Raw genomic sequence first — 13,069 nt, 5'->3', positions numbered from 1 at the left:
TCTATAGCAAAGCTTGTGCCCAACCACAACGGGGTGACACAGGCCTGCCCCGGGGTAGAAATATTGACAATCAAAGCTGTTTCAGTGCAGAACCCGTGCTCTGACAGGTGACTCAATCAAAGGCCAAACATCACAGGAATGAGCACTCCCCTTGGAACACAGCAGTCAGGCCACTGCAGCCTCTTCATCAACAACAAGCATTGCCCAAAGAAAGCTGCTCCCTTCTCTCCACGGCACTTGACATTTACCAGTAGAAAACTGCAGCGAAGTGCTCCTAGCACAGCAAATAGATGCTGCTCAGTAACAAGACAGCAGTAATGGGACTGCTGCCTGTTTGCTCAATGCACAGCTACAAGTCCTGGTCTCCCAGAGACCCACCTCTGCTAGTAATTCTTTCTCCGCCTAATGCAAGAAGAAAATGGGCTGAGTACACTTCAGAGAAAAACACTAAGAGTCTGGACTGGAGCTGCAGGTCCTGCTACTCATGGCTGACTTGGGATATGGCACTTTGGTCACCTGGCACCATTTAGTCATCACTGCTCTTCCCTGGAGTCATTTCACATGCATCTGCAATGGCAGAAGCATTGCTGGTCACATCCTAGTACACTGTGCAGCCAGAGCAAACTCCCCATTCCAGAGAGGCCCAGGCAGCCTAGAGGAATTCCAGCACCTCAGAAGTATAGGAACTAAGATGCCAAGAAGGCAATGTGCCAAGCAAGCTCACGAGCTACACACCCTGCAGAACAAAGAAACCTCTCAGGATGCTCTGCAATCTGTGGGCCAGCAGCTGTTAACATTTCAGCTTCTAGGAGTCTGAGTGCTGTGCTTAGTCCATAACCATTTTAAAGTCCCCTATTTCACATGCTTGGGCTCTGAACTGCCCACCTGTGATGGTCCAGGTGAAGCCCCAGACTGACCTGCCTTGGAGGCATCACAAACTTCCTCCTCTTCAGGAGGGATCACCAAGATGTTGGCTGGCACCATGAAGACATCCTCACTTGGCTGAAATGAGAAGCATCACTTGGCTTCTGCTCTGTCACCCCACTCTAGCAGTAGAAGCACACCCAAAGACAGCAGCCAAACATGCATCTCTCTCCCCAACTCCAGCTCTGCCCACTGCCCTTCCCCTTCCTTTTCCCATCCACCCCTAGAGCAGCCTATCTCCACAAGGTGGCACAGCCCTGTCTCAGTCACAGAGACAGCCTACAGGTCAAGCAGGTTCACAGCAGCCCAGATTGACCTCTTCCTTGAGCTCTGCCTCCCACTGTGTCGCAAGAAGTTCAACCTTCTCTGCTGCAGGCAGCTCTTTGGGAATCTGTAAATCCAAGCATTCCTCAGCATTTTGTTTCAAAACCTCAAGCTGGTTCTGCCCTATTGCATCAATCAGCTGAGAGATGAATGGCTCTGGAGCAAGAAGAACACATGGATGTTAGCACAAAAGATGCCTTAATTCAGGCACGTGCCCTAAGCAGCCCCATTTGCAGATGCTTTTACTCTCCAGTGCGTGACTGTCACATGCACTGAAACCCAGGGAACCACATAAAACTCAGCATTTCCTCTGTATCCAGGAACTATCTTTGCCTTTTTTGACCCAGCCACACAACATCCTCACACATCTTCGAGGCACATTACAAGGACTATTCTGTCATGAATGTACAGCCATTTCAGAAGGGCATGCAGTAAGATGGGGAAAATCGAACATCACTAATCCAGCAGAGACAACTCTACCAGAACCAGGGAAAGAAAAGGGTGTGTTCAAAGTTCAAGACAATCTAGCACACACATCCTCAGCATCCTGAACAGGACAAGGGGCAATGGGGAACCCAAGAAGGGAAGCCCTTCAAATTGCAGGCCTAGAACAGACCCTGCAAGCAGAGCTCTGGCAGAGGGGCTTCTCCAGTCTCTCATCTGGAGCAGCACAAGCATGGGTCTGCCTTAGGCTTAGCAACACTGCCTTTCAACACTGCTCTGTGCCTCTTTCTCTTCCTATCAAGAGAAATACAGCCACAGCAAAGTGCCCCCTGAAGTAACTAAGGTTTCCAAACACTGGCGTGGATAGGACTGAGCCTAGCCTCTGACAGGCAGCAGACACATTGCTGTTCCCCACTATTCTGGTGACCAAGGGTAAATCCACGCTGGTCTCTGCAGTGAGAGCATGCCTGGGGCTTCTTACAGAACCTGGGTTGGCCAGGCATAGCACCCTGTCCAATTTCAAGACTGCGTCATTCAGATCATCTGTGAAAGAGGCTACTCGGAGATATCTGTTCTGTGCCTGCCTAACATAGGCCAAGCGCAGAAGAGCCATGAGTCACCCACTCTGTTCACCTCCAGACAGCCACAATATCACATGCCTCCCATAACCCTTTACCTGAGCTGGGGTCGCTCTTCAGAGAGAAACTCCTCCTGTAATGATGAATGAGGAGAGAAAGCCAGGTTAGGGCCAAGGCACATGCCAGCCAGTAGCCCTCTGCAGAGGGCTTAATAGATGGTGCACCCTGTCCTGGAAGAAGCAGCTGGTAGAACTAGTGGACTCCCCACTGGGGTCAAGATCCAGCCACCAGGCTCCCATCGGTATCCCACTATCACCCATCAAGGAGCCTTGTTCCCGGAAACAGGCTTATGAGGAGCTTTCCAGGTCTCCGGAGCTGGGGCTCTTTGGGAGATGCAGCAGTGAAGAACAAGCTATGCAGAGTTTTTGCTCAGCCTCATCCAATTAAGTGCCTTGCTTTTCACTTTCTGTTAAGCTCTGTCACATTCTGGGGCAAGGAGTCGCACAGATTAACCTGGAGCCACCATAATATGCAGCTGCCCTCCCTAGCCAGTGCTAGCCACGTACAGAGCCTACACACATCTCCTCAAGGATGGTGTCTGGATACATTCCCCAGCAATCACTAGCCCTGTACTTACAGCCACAGCTCCTTTATCTTCCGTAGCACTGACGGCTCCTGGTTCCTGGAATAACAGAGGGACTAGTTACTGATCCAGCATTTCATCCAACACACGCAGTCTTTCAAAGCTTGCACGCAAAGAAATCCTCTTCCAAAGGGCCGATGATCTCTACCACAATCAGATCATACTGGCAGAGCTTCCAGCCTTGTACTGCCAGTGCACACTGCTGCGCCGACAACTCCCAGCCTCAGCAGCATGGGGCAGATGCTGCAAGCATAGCTCCAGAGAGAGGAGGGAGCCACACAAACCAGAGTAGCCCAGCCCACACTTGGGGACATACCCATCTGATGACTCCAACCTCTGCCTTTCCATGGGCAGCACAATGAACCGCTGGGCAGTGAGAAAAAACTCGCAGTCCTCCTGCAGGGCAAATGGAGCCCATAAGGCACAGGTGAGTGGTTTCCTCCACCCCCAGACCTACTGAGCATTCATGAACCCACTCAAGCACCACTAGCAACCCTCCAGCCTCAGTGAGGCACACATGGCTCATCCCCTCCCCTTCAAGAGGGGGTTTTGGACCTTCCCAGGTCAGTTCACAGCACTTTCAGTGTCAAGAGGGCTTAATCTGCTGCTCTGGTTCCTTAAAGACTACAGCACTAGAAAGTCCGAACACAGCAATCACAGACACCAAGCAGGGGCAGATCAAGGACTAGCACTCAGCTCCAAAATGCAGCAGCAGACCCTCCAAAAGCCACCAGCCTGAGGCCAGAAAGGCACCTTGGAGCTGTGCAAGGGGAGAGCAGGGAGCTCTCTGCTCTTCCCTTGTGTCACAAGCAAGTGGCACAGGCCTCCTCTAGGCGTGGAGCTGGTAGCTGCAGAATAGCAAGAGGCAGCAGTTGGATGGCCAGGTTGATGAGGCTTCTGCTGACCCCAGAGGAGGTGTGCCATGTCCCCAGGAAAGGGTTGTGCCACTCCCTGCCCTGTCATCCAGCACCCAAGACAGGCTTTCTTCACTGCCACAGAGCCTTCCAGGAGCTGAAGGCCAAAGGCCAAAGGCCTGTTGCGGTGAAAGGGTTTCCAGCAGCATGAAAGGAGCTAAACCAGCCTTCATTTGACTCTGACCCCTTGATACAGCCCCATCAGTGCCTCAAAGCATTAAAAGCATGCAGGAAGCAAGGCAAGGTCAGGGAATAGGTCACCTTCACTCATCAGAAAACAACAGTGCCTTACCAGTCTGGCCTCCTCACGGAAACACACCGTGTACTTCTGCAAGACGATAATTCTGCAAATAAGGCTGGAAAGCCTGAACTGCATGTGGGAACTAGGAAAAGAGCAGAGCAGGACCATCTTGGAGAGATAAAGGAGTCATCTAGCCACACAACATAGCTCCCCTTTCAGCTACTCCAACCACGCAGGGGTGCACTGGAACACATCTCAGAATGAGCATCAGGGACTGAACACAGCACAATGCTCAGAGCTACTTTGTATCCCTGGCTCAGCACCAGTAACTAACCAGTCGCTACTACCAGCCAGAAAACAGGGAGGTTATGTCCAAATGGGGAAACTGAGACAAGTTACTAGCACTGAAAGGGCAGATAACTGAGTCAGGATTAGGTCTCCATGCCAAGCTTCGATACCTGGTCTTGGATCTTTAGAGTCAGCCCCAAACAACACAATACGGCACGAAGAAAGAGCATACAGGCATATCCAGGACATTTTCCTTCTGTTTTTCCTACTACATCAATTTGTAAATTTTCCCCTTCCCTCCAAGTAAACATACAAACAATTCTTTTTGTGAAAGAGTGATGGCGAAGACATGCCAACCACAGACTAGGAAAGCAAAGCATGCAAATATCCTGTAATTGGCTAGCTTTTGCCTCTCTAAGTTAAAGCCTGTCAGGTCACCTTCACAAAGGCCATAGGCTCTTTAGACATTTCTAACGATGTCTACATGGCATCACAATTTCTGCCACCACACCCCTCTGCACCCTAGTTGGTCATGACTGGAGTATCGAGTGCCAATGTTTCTGCCTGCTTCTTCCAGCAGCAGGTGGCTCTTCCACACAGACTTCCCATCCTGCCACTGATTTAGCTTAACACAACCTGAAACAAGGCCAGCCAGGAGCCCCACTAGCAGCTGCGGTGAGCAGCTTTCCCACCACACCCAAGTCAAGATGGAACCCACTTTTCTTCAGCCTGCAGAGCTTCTGATGTAATAACCACATGGATGTGGTACGACCCGTCTGAGCTCTGCAGGACAGCATCAAGGAGCTCTCCAGCTTGGCCTGGAGCACTTGGGTCACTCAAAGCCCATCAAGAGATTGAAGAGAAAAGAAAAACAAGTCTCATTTTCTCATACAAAGTGTTCCCAGGGACCAAAGAGAGCACACCATGCTTAATCAGGAGCCTAGACTCTTAGAAGAGGAGGTCACCATTTACCATTAAGCTAGAGGGTAAAGTTCACCTCAACGCCCTGGGGTCTTACATGTGCCCATACCTCCTGGCTGGACCAAGCAGACTCAGTACTATAATGCAATTGAGGATGCATCACATTTGTGGCAGCATTGCTGGGGAGAGTAATCAAAGGCAAGGTGGGGAGAAGCCACAACAAAGCATTTTTTATTCAAGTCAGCTGCGGGAATGAAGGCAAAGTGGTCTTGGGAGGCTTACGACACGTGCCCTAATGAAGCAGAGGAAAACACAGAACTGCACTAATTATCAGAGTTATTAAAGTCATTCTCTTCCTTCTCTGGAGATTTCTGGAGAGCAGCTCTGCAGAGAAGGACCTGGGAGTGCTGGTGGATGACAAGTTGCCCATGAGCCAGCAATGTGCCCTGGTGGCCAGGAAGGCCAGTGGTCTCCTGGGCTGCATTAGGCAGAGTGTTGCCAGCAGGTCGAGGGAGGTGATCCTGCCCCTCTACTCAGCCCTGGGGAGGCCACATCTCGAGTACTGTGTCCAGTTCTGGGCTCCCCAGTACAAGAGAGACATGGAGCTACTGGAGAGAGGCCAGCGTAGGGCTATGAGGATGATCAGAGGGCTGGAGCATCTGCCCTATGAGGAATGGCTGTGAGAGCTGGGCCTGTTTAGCCTGGGGAAGAGAAGCTTGAGGGGGGATCTTATCAGTGTGTATAAGTACCTGAAGGGAGGGTGTCAAGGGAATGCGGACAAACTCTTTTCAGTTGCCCCATGTGACAGGACAAGAGGCAATGGGCAAAAATTGAAGCACAAGAAGTTCCGCCTGAATGTGAGGAGGAATTTCTTCACTGTGAGAGTGACAGAGCAGTGGAACAGGTTGCCCAGAGAGGTTGTGGGGTCCGTTTCTCTGGAGATATTCAAAACCTGCCTGGATGCAACCCTGTCTAACATGCTCTTGGTGACCCTGTTTGAGCATGGAGGTTGCACTAGATGATCTCCAGAGTTTTCTTCCAACCTTACCCATTCTGTGATTCTGTGATTCAAAACCCAACTGGATGCAATCCTGCCTAACAAGCCCTAGGTGACCCTGTTTGAGCAGGGGGGTTGGACTAGTTGATTTCCAGAGATCCCTTCCAACCTCAACCATTCTGTGAGTCCCTTGAAGAAAGTTCCTGGTATACCAACCCTGAGCTAGTACTAAGCCAACTTCATGCTGTAACAAAGCAACCCTTGGGGAAAACATCAGATGTCTGCCCTGCAAAGTCCTACGTCTACATCCTAAGCAGGCCAGGATTTGTGGGTCAGTCCCAACCTGCCTTAATCCATGCTCTCAACTGGGAGTGGGGACTGTGCCAAAAAGTAGGGAACCAGTGATTTCACCACCCGCAATCTTCAGACAGGACCTCAGGGTCTTCTCTCACTGTCATTTTTTCTCCCCATCTCATCTCTTCTTTCATTTAAATCATAAATCGTGCTCCTTTTTCCTCCTGTTAGTAAGGAGCCATCTGAGCTGCCTCAAACACCTCTTTTTCCACGACAGCAGAAGATTGACCTGAAAAAAACAGCTTAAAACAACGGTTTCTGCCACAAGTTTCCCAGTTCTCAGAAAGACCAACAAAAAGAAGTGCTAGAGCTGGGTTTCTCCAGTAGCCACAAGGTCAAAAGTACAACCAAGTACAAGACAAAAACTGCAAATCCTATCCTTGCTGGGTCTCATATTCATTTGTGCACCCAGTTGACCCACAGCATCTTCATCCAGCCTTACCTCAAAAGGGACTGTGAAGTATTAGAAGGAACCAGTTAATAATTCATATATGTATATATATATAAAAATATTTATATAAACATATATATTAATATTTATGTTAATATAAAATGTAACATATTTACCCTTATGTAATTATCTTAATAATTAGCCCAAAATTAACAATAATTCAGCCCTCTACAATGCTTGCTCTGAGACAGAGAAGCTGCTACTGGGTTGCAAAGAGACAACGGGCCTAGAAGAGAATGTCACAGCTTCAAACACCATATCAAAGGAGTCAGCAAGCAAAGCAGCACTGTCCCAGCTCTGCTGTTTTTCTCCTTCTTCCTTTGTTCAATCCATAGGGTCTTAAATAGGCAAGAGTTCCCTTATTAAAGCTCTCTTCTGCCGTGTTGGATAGGTCACTGTCCAAAGACTTAGCACTGCATGTTGCTAAAGCTTTCCAGGAGCTAAGCAGCAGGTTTTGTGACCTACAGCCCCATGCCTTGAATCACAAAGCAAAAGGATCTCTCAGATTAGCCAGCATGCAGGACAGGACTATCTATTTTGGTCCCACCAAGCCGTATGCTCATCATCAGACAGGACAGGGATTATGACTCCAGACCAGGGACCAGACACCAGCAATGCGCCCTTGTGCCAAGAAGGCCAGTGGTCTCGTGGGGTACATTAGGAAGAGCCTTGCCAGCAGGTCAAGGGAGGTGATCCTGCCCCTCTACTCAGCCCTGGTGAGGCCTCATCTCAAGTACTGCATCCAGTTCTGGGCTCCCCAGTACAAGAGAAACTTGGAGCTACTGGAGAGAGTCCAGTGGAGGGCTACTAAGGTGATGAAGGGACTGCAGCATCTTTCACATGAGGAAAGGCTGTGAGAGTTTGGCCTGTTTAGCCTGGGGAAGAAAAGACTGAGGGGGGATCTTATCAAAGTGTCTAAATATCCGATGGGAGGAAGTGAAGAGGATGGGGCCAGGCTCCTTTCAGTAGTGCCCAGTGACGGGATGAGAGGCAAATGGGCACAAACTAAAATACCAGAAATTCCATCTGAATATAAGAAAAAACTCCTTTACTGTGATGATAACAGAGACTAGAAAAAATTGCCCAGATTGGTTGTGGAATCTCCATCCTTGGAGATACTTAAAAGGTATCTGGACATGATCCTGGGCAACATGCTATAGGTGATCCTGCTTGAGCAGAGGGTTGAATTAGTTGATCTCTAAGGGACCCTTCCAACCTCAACCATTCTGAGATTCTGTGATACCTTCAGAACATCCTCTTTCTCAGCAAGTCCCACTTCAGCCTGATAGGTTGCCCACTATCAGGCCCATTCATCCCAAATAATGTGGCAAAACAAAAAATAGGACACAGAGAAGAGAAAGGCAGATTTCAGGTGAGAGGCTTGGAGGAAAGACTCTTTGCACGAGAGTCTATCACACATACTAGAGGCACAAAAGCTAGCTAAAGCCACAAGAGCTGGGCACAGCACAGTTACTCCACCTTCAGAAAACAACAACAACAACAAAAAACAAACAAAAAACAAACAATCAAACAAAAAAGCTTAGAAGAGGAGTCACCCATCCAGAACCACTGAATTGGGAATTGTTGAGTATTTTCAGGAATTCAGATTTCAAATGCTATTTGTGCAAGTTAAGACAGTTCCCTCGGTACCTTCCCGCAGGACCTGCCTTGCCAGGAGATTCTCATTGATACCCAGCTGCTCATAATTCACCAAGAGATTTGCAATCCAAGGCTGCAAGACATAGACTTCAGAAGGAGACATGTTCTTGTTTTCGTACACAAATCTGCATAAGAAGAGATGAGGCACCAGATCTGAACAGCAGATTGTAAAAATGTAAAAAGATCTCCAGAGTCCAAGCAATGGCTTCACACACCAAGCAACATGATCCCAGCAGAACACTCAAGTGCCCACTGACAGCAAAACGCACCCACTTCTCAGTGATGGCATCCTAAGCTGACCCACTAACTCTCAGATGAGTGGCACCAGGAGGAAGCCCTGCCGAGGGAGGTGCAGCAGTAGAGACACCCAGACCCTATGGTATCCACACGACACAAAAAAAGGAACATCCTCACTGGCAGCAAATGAGCCACAGGACCTCAGCAGCAGGAGCTTTGTGCTAGCTGTATGCGACCTTCTGCCAGTCTCAAACCCATCTCAGAAGATTTTTTTTCTCTCCTTCTATACACTTTCTTATCCTCCATCCTCCTCCATCCTCCTCCTTCTCCTCCATCCTCCTCCTCCTCCCCTGCCCAGGCCTTGTTGGTAACTCTTTCAATCCCAGCGAAGGGTACCGCCCTCGCTGCAGGCCCGCAGTGGCCTTCCACCACCACCCTGCCCCTTCCTGGCATCCCTCCTCCTCCTCCTTCTTGGCCTGTCCCACCTAGGTTCCGAACCCTGACTAGTCGCCGCCGCTGCACCCAGCTGCTCCGGTTTGCCCTGCTCCTCCACTCCCAGCGCCGCCATAGCCCTAACCCGGAACAGCCAAGGGAACCACCAGCGGCACCACCCAAAAGTGGGGCCAGGGTGCAGGCGCAGCTGCCTCTGCCACCATTGCGCCATCTCCAGAAGGGGAGGGGTGGTTCTAGGGGTTTCTGGGTTTTCCAGCCTGTTATCATTGCTGCGGGCAGTTTTCTTGTCCCACTTGCTCTGTCCTGGCCTGTGGCCTTGGCATTGCATAAGTTAAGGGCAGCAGCCTGTGCTGCATGGGGTCAGAGAGGCCATCATCACCTATTTGGCCTCAGGCAAGGAGAGGGACAGGTAGGAGGGTGGAGATTTGAAGGGTATCTCCGTGGAGGAGCAGAGGTAGTTCTGGCCCCCAAAAATAAGTGCTTTGGTTTTGGTGGACTGGAGAAGGCGAAGGCATGAAGCGATGGCGGTAGCAGGGTGGCACCAGCCCAGTGCCTGCAGTGTCATGGGGTTGGTCTGTGCCCTGCTGCACCTCCAGGAACCTGGGCTGCTTTCCCACTGACAAGCTGGCAGAGGACAGCTTGGTCAGATGGGCCTGTACCCGGGCTTGGTAGCGGGCACCACACAGGCAAGCTTCCATCCCAGGGAATACCTGCTTGGGGAGGACACTCAGCTTCATTTGCTGAAGCTTGCCTGCCCTTGGCTTCAGGGCATGGATTATAGCCAAGAGACTGGAGAGAATTTCCTAGAACCAAGGGCTGGTGCAAGCCCTTGTGGGAAAATACAAGATACTCTGAGTCACAGAGGGCACCTGCAGAGTCAGTGTGATGCCAGCACAGAGGCAACAGGAGCAGCATGGCAAGGCTTAGTGTCCGCTCCACTCTGGTCACTGGGGCCAATCGAGGAATCGGCCTGGGAACCGTCAAGCAGCTCCTGCAGACGCCAAACCAACCCGAGTGGGTCTTTGCAGCCTGCCGGGACCCCAAGGGAGAGCGAGCACAGGTGAGCCTCAGTGGAGCTGACTTTGCTGGGGGTTGGAAGCACAGGTCATCACATGCTGCCTGGGGGGGGCATGTTTGGGCCAGGAGAAGATTTGTAAGGGCTCAGATGGGAAGCTGCAACCCTGCACCGCAGTTGCCAGGGCACAGGGCAGCCCAGCTGGCACGGCCGTGCGACAAGCTGTGCATGGGGTGTGCAGAGAGGCTAGGGCTCCTGGAGGACAGGCAGGGAGCTCCTGGTACAGCCTGGCACTCATCTCCTCAAGAGCTAGAGGGAAAGGCTTGTGTCTGCAACAGGAGGGCAGAGGGTGAGGTAGTGGCATGTGATGTGTGCAGGAGGCATGGAGCCGTGTCCGGCTGGAGCAGGGCACCCAGGGTAGGCTGCTGGGCATGGGGCAGTGCAGGGACAGAGCAGGAGTGACAGTGGCTGTGCCTGGCACAGGCTGAGAGCTGACGTCTGCCCAGGTGTCCCTGCCTCTCTGTTGTGCCCTCTCTTGCAGGAGTTAGAGCATTTGGCCTCCAAGCACCCCAACCTGGTCATCATCCCACTTGGTAGGTGCTCCTGGCTGTGCCCCAAGGGTGAGGGGCCCTTGCCCAGGCTCCCCTCGTTAACCAGCACTGTCTGCTCCCACAGCCCAGCCACTCACCTGGCATGTTGTGTGCACTGCAGCAACCCAGTGAGAGGTGGGAGCGGTGCCAACAGTCCCAGCACGTAGTGGGGGAAGCAGGCTCACTGCTGTCACTCCTGCCCACAGCCTGTCTCCAGCCATGCCGGAGAGTCCTGCCTTCCTGCCTGCAGGGAGTGGCCCTGGGCTCCTCTCTCCTCTCGGGCCCCCTTTCTCCCACGTGCCCTGATTCCTGCCCCAGCACATCCCTGAGGGCACATGGGGCTCCTGTGCCCTCGCATCAGGCCGTCATGGGAGGCACAAAGGGAAGCAGGCGCTTACCTGGCTCTGTGTTGGCTCTGTAGAAGTCACCGACCCCGTCAGCATCCAGGCAGCTGCAGCCAGAGTCAGGGAGCACCTGAAGGGCTCTGGGCTGAACCTCCTCATCAACAATGCTGGGTTTGCAAAACCAAGCTCTTTGGAAACTGAGACTGTGGAGAACATGTCCCAGGTGTATGCCACCAACACAACTGGGCCCCTGCTGGTGAGCCAGGTGAGAACCCCCACCTGTGGCTTTGCAGCTCTGCTCCAGGGAACATTGCTTCCCCTTGCCTCCAGCTCCTGGAGCTGGGAGATCCCAGGCAGGTGGGAAGGGCTGAAGGGAAGGGCCTGCTCTCTGCTCCAGAGCCCAGTGGGCTCTCGTCTTGACAACAGCCTTGTATTCTCCAGCTCAGATGGGGAGTGCAAGGAGTCATGGGTCAGTGCCAAGGAGCAGGAACCTGGTGGTCTGAGGCTGCGAGAGCAGGAATCTGCTCATTGATTTGGTGCTGACGTGATGCAGTGTGGAAGGAGCAGTTCGAATCTCCTGAAGTGCATCTGCACAGGCCCTTCTTTCCTCTCGTTGCAGGCATTCCTGCCATTGCTGAAGAAGGCTGCCCAGGGAAGCTCGAGCTCTGAGCTGAGCTGCAGCAAGGCAGCCATCATCAACATGCCCAGCATTGTTGGCTCCATTGAGAAAATATGTTTCTGGGATAATGTGCAATATATCTCACACCGCTGCAGCAAGGTACTGCCACGCTGTGCTGGCACAGCATGAGCTCCCAAGCTTTTTATCTCCCAAACCCCCCTCAAGCCCTTTTGTGACTCCCCTCCCTCCCTCCTGCCATCTCTTTCCACTTGCAATGGTTCTCGGGAGTCCCTTTCTCCCTCCCACGGCACTCGCTTCCTTCCTCTCCATGCCAGGAGATGCTGTATGCCACTTCCCAGTGCCGTTCTCAGCTGTGCTGAGTGCCCATGCCTGGAGACTGTGGCAGCACTGTGTGTCGCAGGGAGCTCTGCTTGCCTGCCCTCCTCTGCCCCTGCCTTGGGGTCTGCACATGTTCCCTAGGGGAGGGCACTGTTTTCCTCCCCACGGTGATCCTTGTGGTGCCTCCTTGCAGGCTGCTCTGAACATGCTCACCAAGTGCCAGTCCTTGGGGTACCGGCAACACGGCATCCTCTGCGCTGCTCTCCACACTGGCTGGGTGCAAACGGACATGGGGAACTCAGCAGGACACAAGGTAGGATGTTTTCTGGGCAGGTCCAGAAGAACCTCTTTGTTCAGGAACCCAGAGCGTCCTGTGTACCGAACATCCTGAGAGCTGCGGGGCTCCAGTGGAGCTGTGTGGACAATGCTCGGAGCTTGTGGCACAGGAGGGAAGGAGAAGGCAGGCAGGAAGCCTTCCTGCAAAGTGCTGGTGTCTCTTCGCTTCACTCACCCCAGTGAGCTTCAAGCCACGGGCTCAGGGAGCTGTTGGCCAAAGCAGGAGCCTGCTCAGACCCTTAGAAGGCCTTGAGCACAAAGTTGTTTCTCCTCTGTCCCTGCAGCCCCCACTGACGGTGGACATGAGTGTACAAGGAGTGCTGAATGTGCTCTGCTCCCTCTCCGAGAAGGACACGGGGACTTTCCTGGACTGGGAAGGGAAAGCACTGCCCTGGTGA

At 52.2% G+C, this 13,069-nt stretch overlaps 1 protein-coding gene across 1 annotated transcript; it reads left to right on the top strand.

The window, feature by feature from the left end:
- Positions 1 to 10,341: 10,341 nt before the first annotated feature.
- On the top strand, positions 10,342 to 13,069 carry LOC134149765 (C-signal-like). Its single transcript, XM_062592976.1, has 6 exons — positions 10,342 to 10,488; positions 10,985 to 11,036; positions 11,455 to 11,642; positions 11,997 to 12,155; positions 12,529 to 12,648; positions 12,956 to 13,069. The coding sequence occupies exons 1-6, from the start codon at positions 10,342 to 10,344 to the stop codon at positions 13,067 to 13,069; spliced, it is 780 nt and encodes a 259-aa protein (XP_062448960.1).

The sequence above is a fragment of the Rhea pennata genome, chromosome 21 (genome assembly GCF_028389875.1).
Source record: "Rhea pennata isolate bPtePen1 chromosome 21, bPtePen1.pri, whole genome shotgun sequence".
Taxonomy (NCBI): Eukaryota; Metazoa; Chordata; class Aves; order Rheiformes; family Rheidae; genus Rhea; species Rhea pennata.
The sequence above is the reverse complement of the archived record's forward strand: the minus strand, read 5'-3'. Positions and strand labels throughout refer to the sequence as shown.

Bases quoted from the DNA above. Each gene is read 5' to 3' on its own strand.
- LOC134149765 (XM_062592976.1), top strand. From the start codon at position 10,342: ATGGCAAGGCTTAGTGTCCGCTCCACTCTGGTCACTGGGGCCAATCGA. The intron at 11,037-11,454 runs GTAGGTGCTCCT...TTGGCTCTGTAG, and splicing joins CCTGGTCATCATCCCACTTG to AAGTCACCGACCCCGTCAGC. The intron at 12,156-12,528 runs GTACTGCCACGC...GCCTCCTTGCAG, and splicing joins TCTCACACCGCTGCAGCAAG to GCTGCTCTGAACATGCTCAC.